Below are 21450 nucleotides of genomic sequence, written 5' to 3'. Positions count from 1 at the left end.
CTTCACTAAAGAGGGCACTGCCCCCCCCCCCAGCTCCTGTGCTACACAGCTGGGCCCCAGTTTCCACAGCAACACAGGCTTGTGTGATAACCACCTTTTGTTGTGAGTGTCTCTCCGGTGGTGGAGCCCTGGACTTTCCTGTGCTTTTGTGAGAACCTTTGAAGGATGTTGCTATAGTTTAACTGTTTCTTGTTGTTTAACATACCTGTATTTGAATGTCATTGACTTCTCCCTTGAGACTGACTGAGGTGATATGTCTCAACATGCAATTTCCAAGCAGAGGACTTTGATGATTTCGGGACCCAGGATTTCTGTGAAATCAGTAGCAGTAAATGCAGAGTTTCTCCACTGTGGAATATATGTTGGCTAGACATGATGCTTTTAGTGCACACCTGTCTCTGTTTTAGTAAGAGGTTTGAAGCTACTGAGAGTGACAGGAATCTAAGGGCGTGGAAATAAAGCTACGACGACTTGACTTTTGGGTTAAGCTGCGTAACTTCACAGAATGTTTCGTGGCTTTTTCAAATATATTTCTTCATTGGTAAAGCTCTTTTGACAAACATTCATTGGGGATCACAAAGTAAAGCAAATATCCGACATCTATATAACATACAAGGGGTTACTGGCACTTGATGAAATTCTATAAAGGGAGTGGGCATTCCTTGAGGGAGAGTTGGTGTGCATTCAAGAATTTTTATTTTTCTTAATGTTTTTTTGTGATTCATCACAGACCGCATTCTTAGGAGAATATTGCTTCACTTTGATTTCAGAATTCTTCGTTACATCACTGAATAATGGATGACAGTGAAAGAGAGAAAGAGAAGAGGTATGAATCCATATCTGACTGATACTTCCTCAAATCCCTCTCACCCTCCTCACCTTCTATCTCACAACAAGCAAAATACTGCTTCCTTAGGGAAGCCTGACTCACTCTGGAAAATGTGCCCTCTCCAGTGGGTTTCTCACACCTCCCAGCACCAAGTATCTCATGACTCTTAGCCCATTGCCTATGCACCTGACAGCCTCCCTCATCAAGCTCTGTCCTCTGCACCTTGCTGTGGCTGCCCAGAGCTGACACCAGATGGATGGGCAGTGAGTGTGTTCTGGTGTGTTCGCAGCCTGTTTGGGGGCCTTGGCTTGTCCAGAGCCGAAATTTACGTTTGAGAAGATGGACGACATCAGTTTCCCAGGGTGCATTGCTAAAGTAATTTAAAAAGTTTCTGTCAATGTGTTCTAGTATGGTCTATGATTTGAAAGGTGAAATAACTCAGTTAACATCTCAGTCTTCCTTCTGAGGAGCAATGGCCTCAATAGTAATTACTGGTTGTTGTTGTTGTTGTTTTGTCACTGCTGGGTTTCATGCTCCTGTCTTACTTTTTCAGATAGAGAGATGAGGGAGATAGGGAAAGAGACCACAGTGCCAAAACTCCCTCCAGCGTTTGGGGGCCGGGTGGGAACCTGGGCCAAGTATATGGCAGAGAGGGCACACTCTCCAGGTAAGCCGAGTTTTTCCTACTCAGAAGGATTTTTGTAAAGGTGCGTAAGAACATACTGTGGATGGCAACTCCAACACTAAATTCATATTGATTTAGATGTAAATTATCTTCGGTGAGCCTTTGCCCTCTGTGCCAGACACTGCGCTGAGCCTTGCAATGGAGACAAGGAGACAGGCACTCCTGGCCATGCCTGGACCCAGGTCTCCCCGTCTGGTGGCAATGGCCTTGCTCTCCCTTTCTTTGTTTTGATAAGCACAAGAAAGCACTGGAGTTTAGCCCAGGTGTTGACATTCCTATCTCCCTCTGAGCCTCTCTCTCTCTCTCTCTCTCTCTCTCTCTTTCTGTGTTTCTTTCCTTCTTTTATTTATTTATTTTGCCATCAAGGCTATCCCAGGGTCTCAGTGCCTACACTATGAATACATTGCTCCTGATTACCATTTTTCTTTTTATTTTTATTACGTAGGATAGAGAGAAATTGACAGAGAATGGGGAGATAGAGAGAAAGATGGATACCTATAGACCTGCTTCACTGCTCGTGAAGCAAGAGGAACCCCCTGCAGGTGGGGAGTGGGGGTCAGAACCCACCCGAGTCCTTGCACTTGGTAGTAGGTAACTGGGTGAGCCACTGCCCATGCCCTGTTTGTCTCTTTTTATCTCTCGTCATCCACTGTTTGTCCTTCTGACCCTCCAGACCTACCCTCACCACTAATAATTTGATTTGTTCTTTCTTTGTCAATTAGGGGTGTAGTCAGTGAAAAGGCCCAATGCCACGGCTTATTTGAGGAACTGAATACCATGCTGCAGAGATCCAGCTACTGTGTGACAGAAGCCGGAGCTGAAGCACCACAGGCCGCCACAGACCCTGGCCAAGAGGAGGAAGGTTTGAGCGGAGAGTCCTCTCCAGAGAGCTTTCCCATGAACCATGTGGAAAGTTAGCTGTGAGCGGGGCCGCCAGGCCTCTCAGCCACTCCCCATGGATGGGAGGCTGGAGCGACTAGAGGATGTGGAAGTGCTTCTTCTTCTTTCTTTTTTAAATATTTTATTTATTTATGAGAAAGATAGGAGGAGAAAGAAATAACCAGACATCACTCTGGCACATGTGCTGCTGGGGATTAAACTTGGGACCTCATGCTTGAGAGTCCAAAGCCTTATCACTGTGCCTCCTTCCGGACCACGTGGAAGCGCTTCTTAGACGCACCTGCTTAGCTTCTCAGTGCTAACTGTGCATGAGGCTGATGCAGAAATATCACTGAGGCTTATGTGAAAGGGAGCAAAGGAGTGAATGAGTGGAAATCTGTTCAGGCAGCAGTAGAGCAGGTGTCTGCGTCTCGAGTACTTGAGGCCACATAGCAAATGCAGCTAAGGGAGACACGGCCCCAGGGTATAAACTGGGGCCTGAAATATTTCAGCAGGTTTAGCTCAAAACATCTGAGTGGGTTGCGCTTGTAAGTATACGATCATGATGTAAAAACCGCTCTCTAAAAACGGCATTTTTCTTGACCTCCAGCTACTACCAGTACCAGTGTTGATCAGCCACAAAGTTCTCAGAGCTGTAAGAAAGTGGCTTCCAAGACTCCGAAAGGCAGCAGGAGCAAAGGTAGAAATGTGTACATGGGCACTATGGACAGTGCATGCAATGGGAGTGTGGACTGAGCACACCATGTGGTACAGTCAGGCTTCCTGGGGAGGGCGGGGGGCGGTGAGGAGGGCTTAGCTGGCTCTTTTTGAAGAAGGTGCAGCTTTCCCAGAATGTGCAGTCCTCCCTTTTGACCATAGTTGTTCCTTTCGGAACTGTCATGGCATCAGGCGCATGAGAGGACCTCCCAGCCAGTATGGAGCTCTGACTAGATTGACGGGAGAATGAGGCTGAAGGTCTGTTTCTGTGTTGCCTGCACAGCAGTTTCTTGAGTTGATTTTGCAGAGCCATCTGCACTTCCTCGTGGTCAGTTCTCTGCCTAACCCAATTCACTGAGGGAACCCCTAGGCCTCCGGTCCAAGCAACATGACCAGGAATCCCCATGGCCTCCACATTGTTGATTTCCTCAATCCTTTAACTTCTTCATTGGCTCGTGACCTTGCAAAAACACTGGGCAGATAACCACTCCCTTCTTGAAACCCTTTGCTCTTGGCTTCCAGGAAAAGATGCTTACCTGGTTACTTTCCTAGTTGACTGGCTGCTCCTGCTCTGCTCTTTGCTGCGTCTTTTCTTTGTTTCTTTGTGGAGCTGGACCCTTGTGTACTGCTCAGGTTCACTGCCAGAGCCATTTCTTCATTCTTCATTCATACAGAGAGGAGAGGGAGAGGGAGAGGGAGAGGGAGAGGGAGAGGGAGAGGGAGAGGGAGAGGGAGAGGGAGAGGGAGAGGCCATACCATCAAAGCTCTCTTCAGTGCATTGTGGTGACGGGGGTCATCAGTTATTCTCCTGGCCACTCAAACAGAAAATCCACAAGTCGTTCCTTGCCCTCCACCTCTCTCATGCCCACACCCGTCCCACCAGCAGATCCTTATCTTCTGGCTTTGCCTCTAAAGCGCATTCCAAAGCCTTTCATGTCTCTTCACTTCAGTAGCCTCCCAGCAGCGCTTTGGTCCAAGCCATGATCATCTGCTGTTTTCAGGTTAGCCGTCTGGCTGGACTCTCCACCCCTCGTTTTATGTGCTTGCTAATCTCAGACAGTGATCTTTTACATGCCGCTTCCCCCAAATGGCTGCCCTCCATTCTAAAGTACTTCATGTTCCACCGAGAAGAAACGCCAATTACTCACCGTATTGCCTGCCTCCTCTTGGCTCCCTTTTCAACCACCCTGTGCCTCTATCTCTTGCTGAGATCTGCCTGCTGGGTCTCTTTCTGCTCTCTGAACAGGCCAGGCCCTTTTCCGCTCCACTGTGGATGATGCCAGCGCTGCCTGCGGGGCTTTGCCCCCAGGTCTCCCGTGGCTGTGTCTGCCCAGCCTTCAGATCTTTGCTCACCCGGTAGCTTCTCAGGAAAGCTTTCCTTGACCATCGTCACAACAAGAGCAGCAAGCTGTTGGTTTTTCTCCTGTTCCCTCCACCTGCCAGTTTCAGGAGACACTGAGACCATCACCTTCTTTATCTTGTTGGTCTTGTCTCCTGAACCTCTGAGACAGAGCAGGAGCTCAGTAAATACCTCTTCCTTCATGGATGAATGATGAATGATCACCCTCCCCCCCCAGAAATAAATGTACTCTTTTCTGCCATTTTCATTTCCTTGGAGGGCACATAGGAGGTGGAGGTCACTAGGCTGAGCCGCAAGTCAGCAGGGCAGTGACTTAGAAAATCAGCCAGAGGACAGCAGTGTGGCCTGAGTCCTGCATTTGAGGAACACAATGGTTCTCAGGAGCCCTGGCCAGCAGGAGGGCTGGTCTGGAGGCTGCTTGCTGTGCAGCTGCTGTGGCTGCTTCTTCTGCTGAGTCTTCTTCCCAGGAGCTCCATGTCCTCCTCCCATTCCCTCCTCAGTGAGAACTCAGGAGCTTGGGCTTGGTCTCCTTCTTTCCCAGATCTTCTCCTAGGAAGGCTCTGAGACTCAGACCCACTGGGAAAGCAAGTGCTGTTCTCAGAGCTAACCCTGTAGGGGCTCTTGCATCTTGAATGGGGGTCAAACCCTATGGCCTAGGTCTATAACTCATCTGTGAAAAGAAGAAGTGGACATTTCTTGACATGCACTAATATCATCCCAGAGTGGAGCACGTGCTCCTGAAGGTGCTGGGGGAGGTGGGCTAGCAGAGGTGGAGGCGGCAGGCGTTGGCAGCAAAGGTTCTGGGTGGACAGAGACACCGCTCGCTGGGTAAAGCAGGAAGCCTCGAAGAAGGGGGATTGGGTAGCAGGTGGGTCAGTGTCAACACCGGAGGAGATTAAGATGGGTGCTAGAGCTTTTCTAGGTAAGGCCTTTGTCGACGCTTAACTGAGCCCACACTTTATTTGGCGTGTTATGTGTACTGGGTTTGGGTCGAATTCAGGAGACATAAAGGAGTCAAGAAAAGAGAAGAACCGGAGGCTGACTCTCATCTATCTGGTGGCTGAAGAGGCGATACTGTGTACAGTAGGAAATATGTTTGGATGCTCTTCAAGCTCTAAACACTTTTCTGTTTATCATCATTCACCAGCGATTAGTCTGTATCAGGTCCTTACCAGCACTCAGCACGTTCCCAAGAGAGTCCTTGCTATAAAAGTAAATAAAACTTGCAAAACCTAGTACCTATAGCTAATACTTTTAATGTGACAGTTTTTATCCTTATTCCTTTTATCTGTAAAGGCAAACAACCATCTAGAAAAAAGTCTGGTTGGATTCCACCGTTTCGCAGTTATGAAGACTTCATTCAAGTAGCACTGCAGGTACAAAGGGGTTTGTGCTTTGTGACTGCATACGTAGACTACGTGCAGCAGTAAATGAGGGATGGCGGTTTTCAAACTATGGCTGGAGATCACGTGAATCCATATTATGAAAGAGCTTAGTGGGAACACCAGTTCTGGAGACTCACCTTAAACTGTGAGTCAGAAAGTCAATCCTGGAGGGCCCTGGAGCCTGCATTTCTGACAGGCTCCCTGGATGCTTCTTTAAGGGTTTCAGAAATCCTGATCTAGACAGCAACTAAATACACATATTTTCTTAGGCTAGTGACAAGATAGTTTCTGTCTTAGGGTGGGGCTAGGTGGTGGCACATTTGCTTGAGCACACATGTTGCAGTGTGCAAGGACCTGGGTTCGAGCCCCGTGTCCCTACCTATAGGGGGTAAACTTTGGACTGGTGAAGCAGAGCTACAAGTCAGTGTCAGTCCGTGTCTCTCTCTCTCTCTCTCTTCATCCCTTCCTCCCTCACTCCCCTTCCCTCTCAATTTCTGACTGCCTCTATTCAATAAATAAGTAAATATAATAAAAAGCCTTAGGGCTATGGAGATGGCACAATGGTTATGCAAGAAGACTTTCATGCCTGAGGATCTGAGCTCCCAGGTTCAATCCCCAGCAATCTCATTTTCTTTCTGAAGGATGGGAGATCTTCCTGTTTTCCAGTTGCAAGGCCACTGGTTAGTTTCACCAAGTTCAGAGGCCACACACTAAAGCCTGAATCACCACAGTCATTGCAGTTGGACAGATAGGACATATAAACTGTCCTTTGTCACTTTCTACTGTGTTCATGTTCATGAGCCTGGTCAACTGAGTGAGAACTATCTGTGTTCCAGTGAGTAGTTGTGAGAATAGAGTGAACACATGTAAAAGTCTAGTGGGCATCCTCACACTTCTCTATGCCGTTCACTCTTTCTTGTCTTTCATTCCTCTGTTTCTTCCAGCTGTAGTCTGAGTGGGCTCCTCACTTTCATCTGCCACTGCAACAATGGTTTTGACAGCTATTTCCTTACATGCCCATTAACCTCTGCTTTGAGTCCTTGTGGTGATAGTATTTCTAGATGATTGCTTGGACGTTTTTTTCTTTAATCTACCTAGGTAGTTTTGAGCCCTTTGTTTTATTTTTAATACCCTGTGCTATTTAAACTTGTTAAGCACACTAGTTTCTTATTTAATGTCTGTTAAGTCCAGTATCTACGGTTTTGTTCTGATTTGCATTTCACTATTTATATTGCCTCTTATTTAAAATGTTCTATTTCTTATTTCTGTGTTTATTACTATCACATTGTAAGCTAATATCAGTTGGAACTTTATCGGCATGAATTCTTTGAGTCCTGGTTTAAAACGATTCTTTGGAGAAGATTTCAATTTCTTTTTAATAGAGCTCTGGGACCAGAACCACTTTAAACAAAATAATAGGCATAGGGTCTTGAAAGCTACACAGATAGTTTGTGTGTTCCCACTCAAAATCTGTGAGTATGCAGTATTGTTCAGTAATTCCCATGCAAGACCCTTCTGTTCCCTTTCTAACAGGAGGCCAAGGTAGGCATGCACACTCCTAGTTCCTTTTGCCAGACTAGAGTTTCCTATTTTGCCTACTTAGATTGTCAACCATCCAGTGGCTGGCTTTAGTCTGGAGTCTCTGATTTTACTCCCTCCTTTGATTTCTGATGCCAGGGTGTGTGGTGTGTGTGTGTGTGTGTGTGTGTGTGTGTGTGTGTGTGTGTGTGTGTGTGTGTTGATAATCACTGAGCAAATGCAAGTGCCATTTCCCCCTTGCCTTGAAATTCACATGGCTCAATCATCTCTGAGATCAGATTCTCTTTTAAAAATTATCTTTATTTATTTATTGGATAGAGGCAGGCAGAAATCCAGAGGACAGGGAGTGACAGAGAAGGAGAGAGACAGACAGACACATGCAACATTGCTCACCACTCGCAAAGCTTTCCCTCTGCAGATGGGGACCGGTGGCTCAAACCTGTATCCTTGTGCATTGTAACATATGCACTCAACTAGGTGTGCCACCACCTGTCCCCTGACATCAGATTCTTAGCTCAGTCCTGTTATGAATAGCAGGTTTATGTGAATTATATCCATCATTGTAGGTGTCTCTCCCAGGAAGCATTCATCTGACAGAGCACAGAAATGATGGCAACCTCCATGTTTCTAAGGAGATAACTCATTAACCACGAACACACACACTAAAATAAATGTTCTTAGTAGTTTCAAAATTAATTTTGAATCAGATGTGAAGCAAAAAACACACGTGGAAATGAATCTTCCTAACTTGTTCTGCAGAGTTTTGTGTTAATTGGGTGTACACTGAAGATTATTTGCCTAATGACATGGCATTTGATAAGCGTCTCATGCTTAAGGTTAAATAGGGTCTATGTAGGAGGCAGAATAATGGAATTTTAATTAATTTTGTGCCTGCTTTATTGATACTGAAAGACTATGATACTTTGACTCTGTGTTATTATAATTATTTATGCATTTTGAAATAAAACTTATTTCATTATTGTTCCACTGTTTAACTACATTTTTATTTTCTCTTCACTAGTCATTAGATGGTACTATGTTAATACTGACCACAAATGGAGTGATAGTTTTTGTGGATAAAAGCATCTTTTATCTCCTTGGCCATTTACCAGTAAGTTCTTTCAGCTTCTTGCGACTTTCAGCTTCTTGCAAGTGATTGTTCTGGTTTGTTGTTACAGAGTTTATTACTTATTTTTAAGACCATATAACTCATCAGGGATGTTCTCAAAATGTGTACCTCTTAATCATAATCTCCATTGGTTTCAGCTTTAAATATATATAAAAGAAAACTCTACTGTGAGATAATGAACCACTATTCAGAGTGTGTGCGCATGTGTGTGTGTGTGTGTGGGGGATAGATAGATAGGTATGGGGGAGGGAGGGAAAGAGAGAGGGGAGCCCAGAAGGGTTTGTAGACTGCTACTGAAGGCTCTCTCCTGAGAGGAAGACACTTGGTCAGAGCTAGCAGAGGCCTCCCAGGGTGACAGCTGCAAGAGGCAGGAGTAGATATGCTGTGGGGAATGTGTTTTCCGTGGATGTTGCTTGAGTGGCTAGCATACATTCATCAAGCTGGAAAGCTATGCATTGTTCTTGCTAGTTTGGGGCAACTATCCCCCCCCCTTATACCAAGTGAATCACTGAGACTGGGGTCTTTTTTTGTTAATTTATTTTTTCCTTTATTGGGGGATTAATATTTTACATTTGACAGTGAATACAATAGTTTGTACATGCATAACATTTCTCAGTTTTCCACATAACTGAAACTGGGGTCTTTTCATGTTATATGTGGACTTTCCATAGTGATAGAGTTAGTGATTGGACTATCTTTTGTTTCCTGATGTGTTTTTGGCCCTAAATTTTTACTCAGGAGACCAGGAGACTCTTGCCTTCACACAATGATCTTCTACAACTACTATTACTACCCTACTACTGTAGCTGCTGCTGTTTTCTCTCTCTCTCTTTCACTAATCTTCAGAGATATCTGGGGCATCAGTTTGAACTATTTCCCTTTATTATAATATTTTATTGATTTACTACTAAGGGAGAGAAGAGAAGAGAAGAGAAAGCGAATTAGAGCATTCTGCTGATTCATGTGCTGCCACTGATCAAACTCAGACTCCATACTTGAGAGTTTAACAATTTATCCAGTGCACCACCTTCCAGACCACAAATGGCTCGTTTCAAACCATGATCTTAAGATTTGGTGTCCTAAAAAAAAGGACTCTAGGAAGTTGTAGAGTGTTAATAAACCAAAGCAGGAAAGGATGGCACCTGAAGCACAGTCACACACACACTTTCCTCATCAAATTTTGATGCTTTTTAAATGTTAACAACATGCAGGGGTTTTTCTTTTTGGTTTTTGGATTTTTAGATTTTGATTAACTGTTCCAATTTCAGGCAGGCCATAACTCAGTGGCAGAGTACAAGACTTGCATGCATGAGATCCCAGGTTTGATTCCTGGTACTTCACATACTGGAGCCCACTAGTGTTCTGTCCTTTCATTTTTCTCATGAAAGTCAGTAAATATTTAAGCATACTTAAATTTAAAATATTTTATTTACTCATTTTAATGAGTAAGAGATACAATGAGGGGGAGAGAGAGAGACAGAGACAGAGACGGAGAGGGAGGGAGAGGAAAGGGCACAGAGCACTGCTCAACTTATGGTTGTTCTGGGGATTGATTGAACCTGAGACCTCTGAGCTTCAGACATGAAAGTGTTTGGTATAGCCACTATGCTGTCTCCCCAGCCCTAAGTATATCATTTTATAAATAACCATTAGATATTAATTAGTAAGCCATATGATTTCTAGAGTAACTGCCTGGCTCTGGGAATCTACAGTTTCATGAAAAACAAATCTGTCTATTAGGCCAACCTAGACAGGCTGATGGGAGGGGGTGGTCTGGAGCCAGCTGATCCACAGATGAAAGCTTCATTTGAATACATATTTGCTTTCTCCATCTGTAAGTAGGAAGAGAATAGCACCTGGGGAGAGCATGGAGGTGAGCCATGACGGGGTGAGTGAGCAAGGCCTAGATGACCTGTGTCATGTCGGTAGAGACCTGTTCAGAGCAAGGAGTTAGCTCTTGAGAAAAATCACTGGACAGCAGAGACTTGAGTGCATTATCAACTCCATGCTATTTTTGTGAATCATTGGCATTTGCTTTTCTCAAGTCTCTGCTCCTCGTCTAGCTAAGAAGCAGGGCCATTGGGATGATCGTTATGCCCACTATCTTAGTTGGTGGTCAATTATAAGACAACCATCGTCTCTTGTCACCTTTCTTTTAAAATGTAGCTCATTAAGAAGCAGGTCATTGCCACTATACACAGAAATGTAGACTACTAAAGGACAGTTCACTTGGAATTATTTTAAGTGACAATGCTAGCCTTCATTTTCCCACTAATGAAGTAATGGGTGAACCTTAATACCTTGTACCTCTTCTTACAGTTTACATCATAAACACTGTCTAGTCTGCCTTGCTGAACTATGCGCTCAATGAAATTAGAATTCTTGCCAGATTCACTTTTATTAGCCCTCATAAGCATTCAGCAAAACCAAGAATTAACTAATTCATGCAGAGTCTACAAAATGGAGAAACTAGCCCAGTAGCACATGTGTTGCTTGTGGTACAAAATTAACTTGAGGGGACAGTTGTGGTGTAGTGGTAGGAATGACAGGTGTGGCTTTGAGTGGAGATGGGATGTGAATCTTGTCATTGACATGTGACCATGTGGCATATCAGTAATTAGACAAACTTTCATTTTCTTGTAAATTAGATAGGGGGTCATTCTTCTTGCAGGATATTGAGCTAGCTCCTGTGTATGTTCCTAGAGCCATTCTGCTCTGGAGTTGTTGATAATCGTGTGGGACAACTGACTGAATAACTCATATCTATTACTGTGGGACTTGGTTTAGTCCCCAAAATCTATTTTACAGTTAAGTCATCTAAAACATTTGAAAAAGAAGTTTATTTAGAAAAACCTTAAAATATTTTATTAATTTATTCTTTTAATGAAAGAGATGTAGAGAGAAAGATATCAAGAAAAAGAGAGCAGAGAACTGCTCAACTCTGACTGATGGTGATGCTAAGGGTTGAACTTGGAATCTTCATGCTTTAGGCATGAAAGTCTTTCCCATAACCACTACACTGTCTTCTTGTCCCAAACTGAGTTTATTTGTAAACACTTTATTTTGTATGAGAGAGATACCAGAGCATTGCTCAGCTCTGGCATATGACAGTGTTGGGGGTTGTACATGAGGTCTAATAACATACAGGTCCTGTGTTCTGTCAATGAGCTAAAACAGCAAAAAAGTTAAGTTTGATGAAAAATAATTACTTAACTTAGTGTCTGATTGTCACTTTAGCTGTGTGTCACTATAGAGTGAGTAGTGATGGGATGAGAGACAGCAGGGGTGGTTCTTTTCAAGTTTTGTTCCAAAGTGAAATACACTAGTTACATCTGGAGGAGGGGAATGTACAGCCAGGAGAATTTTGAATTGTTGGAAGTTTTGTTATTTTCATTTTTAATATGCCAGGTACTATAATATCTGAATGATTAAGGGAAGGGTCCACACAAGAAGTATGTTTGATGATGTGGGGACAGAGAGACACTTTCTGAAATGGTGTTCTTGAGTAGTTGAGAGGGTAAGACACAGCACACCAGATGGAGGTGGCCACTTGTTTTGGAATGAGAGAGAAAACAGTATTGTGTCCACAAGAACTGAGACATTTGATGGTAGGGAGTTGTTTCCTTCTCCTTGGTTTTTTTCTTCATTGAAGTAAGAAATGAGATCCTCAGCTGAATGTGAGGGTGGAAGGTTTTAGAAGAAGGAAAAGACAGCTACATTTAAGGACAAGCAAGTATACAGAAATGAATGGTTTTATGGAAGAGTTGAGTGCCTTTTTTCAATAGAACACAGCCTATTTTGGTAGGGGGGGTCTTCATACAAATTCAGTTGATTGAATGGAGGTGTAAATCAGATGAGGAGTTGTAATGAACAAGATAAATGGGTTCCTGGACCCAATTCCAAAGTGTGTGTGTGTGTGTGTGTGTGTGTGTGTGTGTGTGTGTGTGTGTGTGTGTGTGTTTTCTGTTCCCTTTACCAACAAACAATTTTCAGCAGGATGCCTCATCATGGTTAATAATTTCAGCTCAGTTCTATAATTCTGACACAGTTTACCTGAAAGTAGTTTCAGAATTCACAGGTAAAGGTTCAGCTGTCATCCTCTACATAAGAGATTATAAACCCAGCTTGTTACCTATACTTCTGGCCAACTGACTATAAATTAGTGGTACACATAACCCCATTCTCAGGTTCTATTAATTTACTATGACAATTCACAGAACCCAGGAAAGCTGTTTATTCACTAGATTTCCAGGTTAACACAAATGAAATGTAAGAGTATAAATGAACAGTCAGATAAAGAGACATATTAGGCAAGGCCTCAGAGAAGCTCCTGTCCTCATGGAGCATGGGGCCCAGCATGGCTGAGGTGGGAAGGGACTAGTTATGAATAACAAGACATCCATTTCACTTACATCTTAGTGCAGAAGATGCTCCTATTGTTCTTACCACTCAAGACATACCAAGGGCCTTGGGAACTGTGAGCCAGAAGTTGTAGAGAAGACCATGTACATCTGAGGAATATTTATACTTCTTATAAATCACAATACAGGACCAGAGTTGAGATTTTCCAGGGAGAGCGTGTCAGAGCCCAGCGGGTGGTTATAATGTGGGACTATGTAATGTGGGTCATGAGGGAGCTGGTGATATGAAGGCAGTAACTCACTGTAAACGTGTGCTGGGAATGAATGGGCTGGTGACTTTGGGTGGGATGCTTGATAGAGAGATGGATTAATGTCATAGGAGCCTTGGAGTTAGGAGGTGCTGGTCAGTATCGTCAGTGGAGACTTGGGTATTGTCAGTGGAGACTTTCAGAAGCACAGCAGATTGACCATCAAGTGACAGAGGTGGAGTCAAATATAAGTTTCCAGGAGGTGTGGCATTTGAAGAAAGTGAACACTCAGCGCTGTGGTAGCCCTGATGGTTTCTCTCTTTTTCTCTCCACCACTAGGGTGATGTTATAGGGAGAACTTTATTGAGCTTTCTGCCTGATGGAGAAAAAAGCAGAGTCTACAGAAGGATTTCTCTCAGACTTCCTTTGCCAAATTTAGGTACTGTTTGTTTCTTTCAAATAGTAAGTTCTTTGATTTTCAAGACACAGATGACAATCACTCATAGAAGTAATGAAAATAATGTTAGAGTCATTGTGGATGATGAGTGTATGTTAATTTAACTGAATGCAATTTTATAACTCATATTCCTAGTGTTCAAAAATATCTCCTCCATTAAATCTTGTTTATGATCATGAACACAGATTATGTTAGTTTTGTATAATTGCACTACTGTTACATAAATACTTTTCTGGCTGCTCCCACTCTATCAATGCAGTATAGACAGCTAAGCTAGTGCTAATATTCATGGACAGAAATAAGATCTTTGCGGAATCTAGTCCAAGTAAAATGATAGTCATAATGTAGTCCTGCAGAATATAAAGTACAAATGCTAATGTGTTATGTCTCTGTTCTCTTAGTGGGAGAACATATTGAGTTTTGCTGTCATATACAAAGAGGAAATGTTGAAAATAGCAGTGACTCTAATTACGAATTTGTGAAAATCTTCTTGAATGTCATCGACATTGCTAATGGTAAGCACTTATCTTTATGTGTGTGTGGGTTTTTTTTTTTCTTCTAGGGTTATCTCTATGGCTTTGTGCCTGCACTATGAACCCACGCTCCTGGAGGCCATTTTCCCCTATTTTTCTTTTATAGGAAAGGGCAGAGAGAAATTGAAAAGGGAGGGGGAAATGGGGGGGGGGGAAGACACCTGCTACACCACTCGTGAAGCGACCCTCCTGCAGGTGGGGAACCGAGGCTCAAACTGGGATCCTTGTGTGGATCCTTGCACTTTGTACTATGGGCACTTAACCTGGTACATCACTGCCTGCCCCTAGCACTTCTCTTTGTCATCTGAGGTAAGTGCTTAGAGTGTGTAGTACTTCACTGCTGACATAAATGTTGTACTGCTGTCAGTAACCCCAAACTCTCCTAAGGTCATGGATTTTGGTTCTAGACATTGATCAGACTTATGGAAATGAATAGTGAGGTTTATAAAGTGGAAGCTTATGGTAATATGATGGGCTGAGCTGGTGACTCTTGATCTCTACAAAACTGAAAAGGTGACTGTTAAAGGTAACACAAATTTGATTTATTTTATTCCCTTAAAGAAAGGGAAGTCTGGGGCCAGACGGTGGCATACCTGGTTGAGCACACACATTACAGTGTGCAAAGACCCTGGCTCAAGTCCCCAGTTCCCACCTGCAGTGTAGAAGCTTCACAAGTAGTGAAACTGTGCTACAGGTGTCTTCTCTATCTCCTTCCCTCTCTGTATCTTCCTTCCCTCTCTGCTTATCTCTGTCTATATCCAAAAAAATAATAAATGTATATAGTGTGTATATATATGTATATATATATATATATATATATATATATATATATATATTAAAAATGAAGAGAGAGAAAACAGAAAAGGAGAATGAGGCTCATGGGCACCAGAGTTGAAGCACAAAGGACAGAACCACAAAGATCAGAGAGAGCTGTTTTTTGTGGCCTGTTGGGTTTCAAGTCATGCATGAGCTGCACTGACTGGGGGCTACAGGTCTGACACTGCAGCCTGGTGACAGGCCTAGAGACCAAGATGATCAGCATGTCTTGTCCAGTGGCCTGGAGGATGTAAGGTCACCATCTCTCTCAGGGTTGCGACGGAAATGATGTGTTGTTTACAGGAAATCAAACTCCAAATGAGCTTGTGCTTATGGGGTCTGAATTTTCAGACTTTAAGATGTTGGGAAGTGTAGGCTGATTTGAGGCTGTTATAATTTTGGGTTTTGAATCAGAGACTAGAGTTTACCATTATCCAAAAAGATGCTAAAACCAATTCATAAGGAAAGAATATTTATTTATTGACAAAACCATGGAATAAGAGGGGTACAAATCCATATAATTCCTACCACCAGAACTCCATATCCAATCCCCTCCCTTGAAAGCTTTCCTTTCTTTGTCCTTCTGGACCCAGGGTCATTATGGGGTGCAAAAGGTGGAAGGCCTGGATTCTGTAATTGCTTCCCCTCTAACATGTGCGTTGACATGGCTATCCATACGCCCAGTCTGTCTCTCTCTTTCCCTAGAGAGGCAGGGATCTGGGGAGGTGGGGTTCCAGGACGTCTTGGTGAGGCCGTCTGCCCAGGGAAGTCTTGTTTGGCATCATGGTATCATCTGGAACCTGGTGGCTGAAAAAGAGTTAAGATGTAAGGCAGAGCAGATTGTTGGCTAATCATGAACCTAAAGACAAGAATATTGCAGATGAAGGTCTGGGGTCTCTGTTTTGAAAAAACCTAGTCGGGTCTATTTTAGGTATATTCCAAGAGGCCTATGACATTACTAGTTTTTGTCTGAGCTTCACATCTAACATGCAGATGACCTAAATTATTGCCTGGGGAGATGGTCCAGACAATAAGGAAAGAATTTAAGGGTGATTCAGGTCTCATGGTATACCCAGGAGAATTCCCACCAAAAGTGTGGATCATGCCAAATGTTGGTGGGGATGAGAGAAGGGTACACGATACTAAGGGGATGTTGAGAGGAATGTCAACTCAAGGAGCCACCTGCAGGAGGTGAAAATTGGTGGTGACTCTCCTGTGTATCAGTCAGCAAGCCCACCACCAGGTGGAAACTTTCCAGAGTAACCTTTGTCTAGGGGGACATATATTGTGTCTGCCACCATGTGATTGTTTGAGAAGAAAGGTAGGGAAATTCGAGGCCAAGATCACTAGAGAAAATGGATGAGTGAAATTAGGGAAATATATGATCGTACTAGCTGAAAATAGTGGATCCTGAATATCCACAGGTCAACACGGTTCAGTATTGAGACCGTATACCCACTGAGAAAATAAAAAATGGAATATATCATATTGTATATTATGGAAATCATAGCACAATGATGGTTTTATAAACTGTGAACACATATATAGTAAACTACACTGTGTTTGCCAAGGACCCATGTTAAAGATGGCTGTAGACACCAGTGGGTAGGGAAGGGACAGAGAAGAAGTGAGGCCTTTGCAACAGTGTGCCATGACCTGGGAGTAAAGCACTCAGCTCTGTGCCACTGAGGCCTGAAGCCTAACAACATAGTGAATGAGTAAGGAGAGAAAATTAGCATACTCAGATGTGGACTGATAGGTTAATCATGTGACTTGGAAACTAGAGGTCAGGTACCTGCCAAAAGTTTTTATTTGGCAACACACAGAAAATGCATGCACATGGGCACACACATCCACACACCTTAATACATGTGCTCTGTCTTATCAGTATTCATTGTTTTTAGATATATTTTATAGGACATACAGAAATAGAAGAGGGAAAGGGAATACAGGAGGAAGGAGAAAGAGAGTCAATTACAACAGTGCTTTATTACTGGTGAAGCTTCAGCCCAGCAGGTGGGGACTGGGGTTTTGAACCTGAGTCTTTGCTCACTGTGCCCTAAGCCAGGTGAGCCATGGCCTGAATCCCTGTATTTTATCTTAAGAGAGGAATTAATCTTTTCCCCTTTTTTAAAAGGATTTTATTTTTTAATTTTTATTATATTTATTCATTGGATAGAGACACAGAAATCAAGTGGGAAGAGGGATAGAGAGGGAGAGACAGAGAGACACACCTGCAGCCTTGCTTCACTACTCCTGAGGCTTTCCCCCTGCAGGTGGGGACTGGGAGCTTAAATCTGGGCCCCTACGCATTATATATAACAAGTGTGCTCAACAAAGTGCGCCGTCATTCACCCCACCTCCTCCCACCACCATGGAAGGTGAAACTTAGACCCACAAAGTAGTAACAAAGCCTGAAATTCACCCAGAGCTCATGCTTGTTTCCTAGTGATATTTTCTTAACCAAGAGAGTGGGGAGGGCTGGGAAAGGTAGGAGGCACTGTGAACCCATGGTTCAGAATTCTGAAAATTGTCAGTGGCTGGCACCCTTCTACTAGCTTGTCACCCGTGTGTGTGTCTCTCTCCCTCAGAGCCTCAGGTACTCTTCGCAAGCTTCTTTCCCAGTCACTGTGTTGAGCCGGCTGTTGAAAATCTGCCTCTGGAGGATCGGTTTTATCTTGTGGGGACCATGTGTGTTCTCAAGTCCCAGATGCTACAAGTGAGTATCTCCTGCGTGTACCTCTTCTCTCACGGCAATGCAAGCTTCCTTTGACATCCACGTCTCATTAGGCCCCTCATCCCCTGTCCCCAATGATAAATCCCTGGTGCGTGCAGAGGGCTGTGCTGGTGTTCAGCGACCAGCTGACAGGGAATTTAACTTAAATCCAGAGGCCATGGACACAGGCAGGATTCCTGTGAGAAGTGAGAAGAGGAGAGCAGGGTCTGTCAGATCCTTTCTACTTGGGAGAACAGAAGCTGGTGTTTGATGGGACGAGGAAATAGGGGAACAGGGGAGGGGGTAGGAGAAGAGCTGTAGGGAGGAAGAAAGGGACCTGCATTTCTTTCCATTCCTGGTGCCCTCGGACTTGCTGGCTCCAGCTCAGCCAGGCCTGGCTGTAGGCAGCCCCTGTGAGCAGGCCAGCGTGTCAGGACCCAAGGACCTGAGGCCTGGCTCACTCTAAGACATGGACATTACAGCACAGAGACCCGCAGCTGCACTGAGGAAAGCAGAGGGGGTCAGATTCCACAGGGCAGAGGTGAGTGTGTGTGTGTGTGTGTGTGTGTGTGTGTGTGTGTAGGTTTGGATAGACCTAGAGAAGGAGCCCAGGGCTGCAGCCCAACCATCTGGAGTGGAGAGAATGTGTGGGCAGGTGGATGAAGGAGAGAGAGTTTGGAGTCCCTCCACCCATCCCCAACACATACACCATGACCTGTTTTTACATAGCACTCTGGTTTCTGTCTCTGCAAAGAAGAAACAGTCTTTAGTATTTATCTGGCATATTCAGCCTCAGCGAATTTCTTCACCAAGCAACTTAGTTGTTGAGCACCCGCTGTATGCCAGGCTCTGTACCTAAGAGACCTTAGGGCGCCCCAGAGATGATGCAACAGAATCATGTGTTGTGGGATCAGTGAGTTCAAACAGAGTGGTCAGGAAGGGCTCTGCACTAATCTTATTATCTGCTGGATCTTTCAAGTTCTTACTTGTGTTACCAAAGATTTAACCCGATTCTAGAACTGTCAACGAGTACAGGAAACATTAGAGAAAATCTATTAGAAAAAGAATTAAAGAGGCAGAAGAAAGTTCGGTTGAATAGTGTGCTGCTTTGCCAAGTGTGCGTCCCAGGTTTGAGCTCGGCCCCCAGTGTTTCTTGGTGCCCCTTCTCTTCTGTCTCTGTCTCTGTCTCTCTCTCTCTCACACACACACACACATACACACACACACACACACACACACACACACACACACACACTCCCCTCTCTCTCCCATCTCTGCCTCCCTCCTCCACCTCTCTGCTTCTAAGAAAATAGTTAAGGAGAAGTATATTTAGGACAAAGAATACCCCTCCCCAATTTTTGAAGAGGAGTAAAAAGGACTGGACATCAAGCATACTTGGGTCTTTAGGCTTTTTTTGTACTACACCATCATTCATAGTGGGTCAATTCATAGTGGACCCATCTTTCTGATTTGCATAAAATAATGAGTGCTGATTGTGCTGGGTCACAGGTCATAGGTAGGAAGTCTTATGCTAGTTAGATCTTTGCTATCTTGGTCTCTCTTGTGTGCTCTCTGACATCTTATTCTTTGTCACATGATATCCACCATCTTGGTATCAGTTTCCCTGGTTACCTTCTCTATCAGTATTTCTTGACTAGAGACACCCAGTGAGTTAAGGAACCCCTCAGACAAGAAAGGAAGACAGTCTGGGTAGAAAGTCAAGCCAGGTGTGAACCTCCTATGGCATTGACAGGTTTGGGGAGTTCCAGGGAACAAAACCCTGCATATTACTAGGGTAAGGTTAAAGAGGGAAGGGGGTAATGAAGAAGAAGTATAGGAGGCAGACAGTGCCAGGTTCTGTGGGACCTTATGAGTGACAAGCAGAGAGACCGGGTTTCTCTCAAGTGCTGTGGAAATCAGAAGAAGGATATGACCAAGGTTAGATTAAAGGGTCAGACTGGTGGCTGAGCTGGGTAGAAAGTGGAGTATCAGGGACCCAAGTGGGAAAAGCTAGGGTAATGATCTGGGTTGTCATTTTCCCAAATGTGGTATGGTAAGAACGGGTAGAGAGAACAGCAGTGGAAAGGAGTTGCTTCTCAAATTGGTCCTTCCATTCGCCCTTGCCAGCAGGTCTGGACTTTTCTACCATGAGAAGCCAGACAGCTCATGCTAGGGATGACATCTTGAATCTTCTTTTTCCTCTGAGAAAGAGCAAAACCAGATTAGCAGACCTTTACCCTAGACTCCCTTATGACTGAAAGACTTCTGTATAGGGTTTGTAGAACGTGTCCCATATCCATAGCAATTCCTAGGAGAGCAGAAAGCTTTTCCCACAAGGCAAAGAACAGTGAACTCAGGGTTCACTGAAATCGATCCTGGATCTACTAGCTCTGTATCTTGACTCAAATCATAACATGGCTGTAATCTTAGATTTTTCTATCTGTGACGTGACTAGCCTTTCTGACATTACATGCACATCGACTGTGGCAGTGGATGTGAGGTTGTGGCCATGTTTACTGACTACTGTACTCAAACTTGGTGTACATCCTAAGTCTCTGAAATGCTATTCTTTCTGCAGGAAATGTTCACTTCAGCAGAGCCCAGTGGAGAGTCCACACAGAAAAAGAGGAAGAGCACTTTCTCAGAAAGCAGCAGCAGGTGAGAGGCACATGTTCACACAAACCATGGAGACATGGAATTCTCTGTTATTAAACAAAACTAGTAGAAATTGCATTGACAGATGTTTTTTTCATCACAGAAGAAAAATCCCAAATAATTGACTCTAAAAGAGCAGTCCACTAATCTGAATTTCCTTTGCCAGGTAATACAATTTACATTCTTCCAAGTGAGTGTAAATATAAGTGATTAACTGTTTATAAAGAGAAGCAATAAGTAAAGCAAACTTAGCTGACACTAAAGTTTAATGACTTTCAAGTTAAGAATTTAAAATGTAGTATGACTTGATTCTAGTTCAATTCAAATATGGCAGCTTCTTTTTTCCTGAATCACTTCTCAGTGGTGGAAGAGTAAGGCAACTTTTTGGAACTGTTGTGCTGGGAGAGACATTGGGGACCTGAACATAATTTGCCTCTTTTCTCCTCTCAACTTTTCACTTTCTATTTAGAGAGAGACCTATCTATGTAGAGAGAGTACTTTCTATAGATGGGGGGGGGGGGCGGGTAGGGAGGAGGATATGAGATTGACACACTGCAACACTGTTCCATCATTTGACCCTACTCAGTGACATCCATGATGCTCCCATGTGGCGCCAGAACTTGAACCTAGGGCCTTGTTCATGACAAGGCACACACTCTACTGGTTGATCAGTTTCCTTGCTCCATGCATGTTCTGTTCTTTAAAATCTGTTTAACACATTTTTGGAAAACAGAATCATTATGACATTATTTTGAATGGGGGAAAATAAGTACTTTCTTAACACACAGAAAAAATACCACTCACTTTATCAAATGTTGCCAAAACCCCTTAGTACCTACTAATGAACCCACCAGGAATTCCTGCAAAGCAGAAGCTGCTTGTGCCCTCAGTTCCTTGCTGCTTGAGGCGCTGCTTTGCCGGTGTGTCTGCGTGGAGTCAGCCACAGAAAGCTGCACTATTTGCTGTGCAGCACTCAGTGTGGACTGCAGTTTTCTTTTCTGTGTCTGCACAAGTAAACAAATAACAAACTCGAGATAAAGATGGGCACTATGGGCCTATTTCCCCTACACCCCCGCATAAGCAAGAGAACTTTCCCAGAGATCTCTTCTGAATGAAGCTGTGAATGTGTGGGGTCCTGTTA

General features: G+C 43.8%; 1 protein-coding gene across 2 annotated transcripts in view; it reads left to right on the top strand.

Moving 5' to 3' along the window:
* Positions 1-2192: 2192 nt before the first annotated feature.
* PASD1 (PAS domain containing repressor 1) overlaps positions 2193-21450 on the top strand; it is a 47417-nt gene continuing 28159 nt past the window's right edge. For both annotated transcript variants that reach the window (XM_060183571.1, XM_060183570.1), the window contains exons 1-8: positions 2193-2376; positions 3004-3093; positions 5767-5846; positions 8416-8505; positions 13472-13571; positions 13991-14104; positions 17530-17657; positions 20233-20312. In XM_060183571.1, the coding sequence (XP_060039554.1) occupies positions 2292-2376; positions 3004-3093; positions 5767-5846; positions 8416-8505; positions 13472-13571; positions 13991-14104; positions 17530-17657; positions 20233-20312 (767 nt within the window). In that variant the 5' untranslated portion in view covers positions 2193-2291. The remainder of the gene's footprint in view (positions 2377-3003; positions 3094-5766; positions 5847-8415; positions 8506-13471; positions 13572-13990; positions 14105-17529; positions 17658-20232; positions 20313-21450) is intronic.

The sequence above is a fragment of the Erinaceus europaeus genome, chromosome X, assembly GCF_950295315.1.
Source record: "Erinaceus europaeus chromosome X, mEriEur2.1, whole genome shotgun sequence".
Classification (NCBI taxonomy): Eukaryota; Metazoa; Chordata; class Mammalia; order Eulipotyphla; family Erinaceidae; genus Erinaceus; species Erinaceus europaeus.
This window is presented reverse-complemented; position numbering and strand designations above follow the sequence as displayed.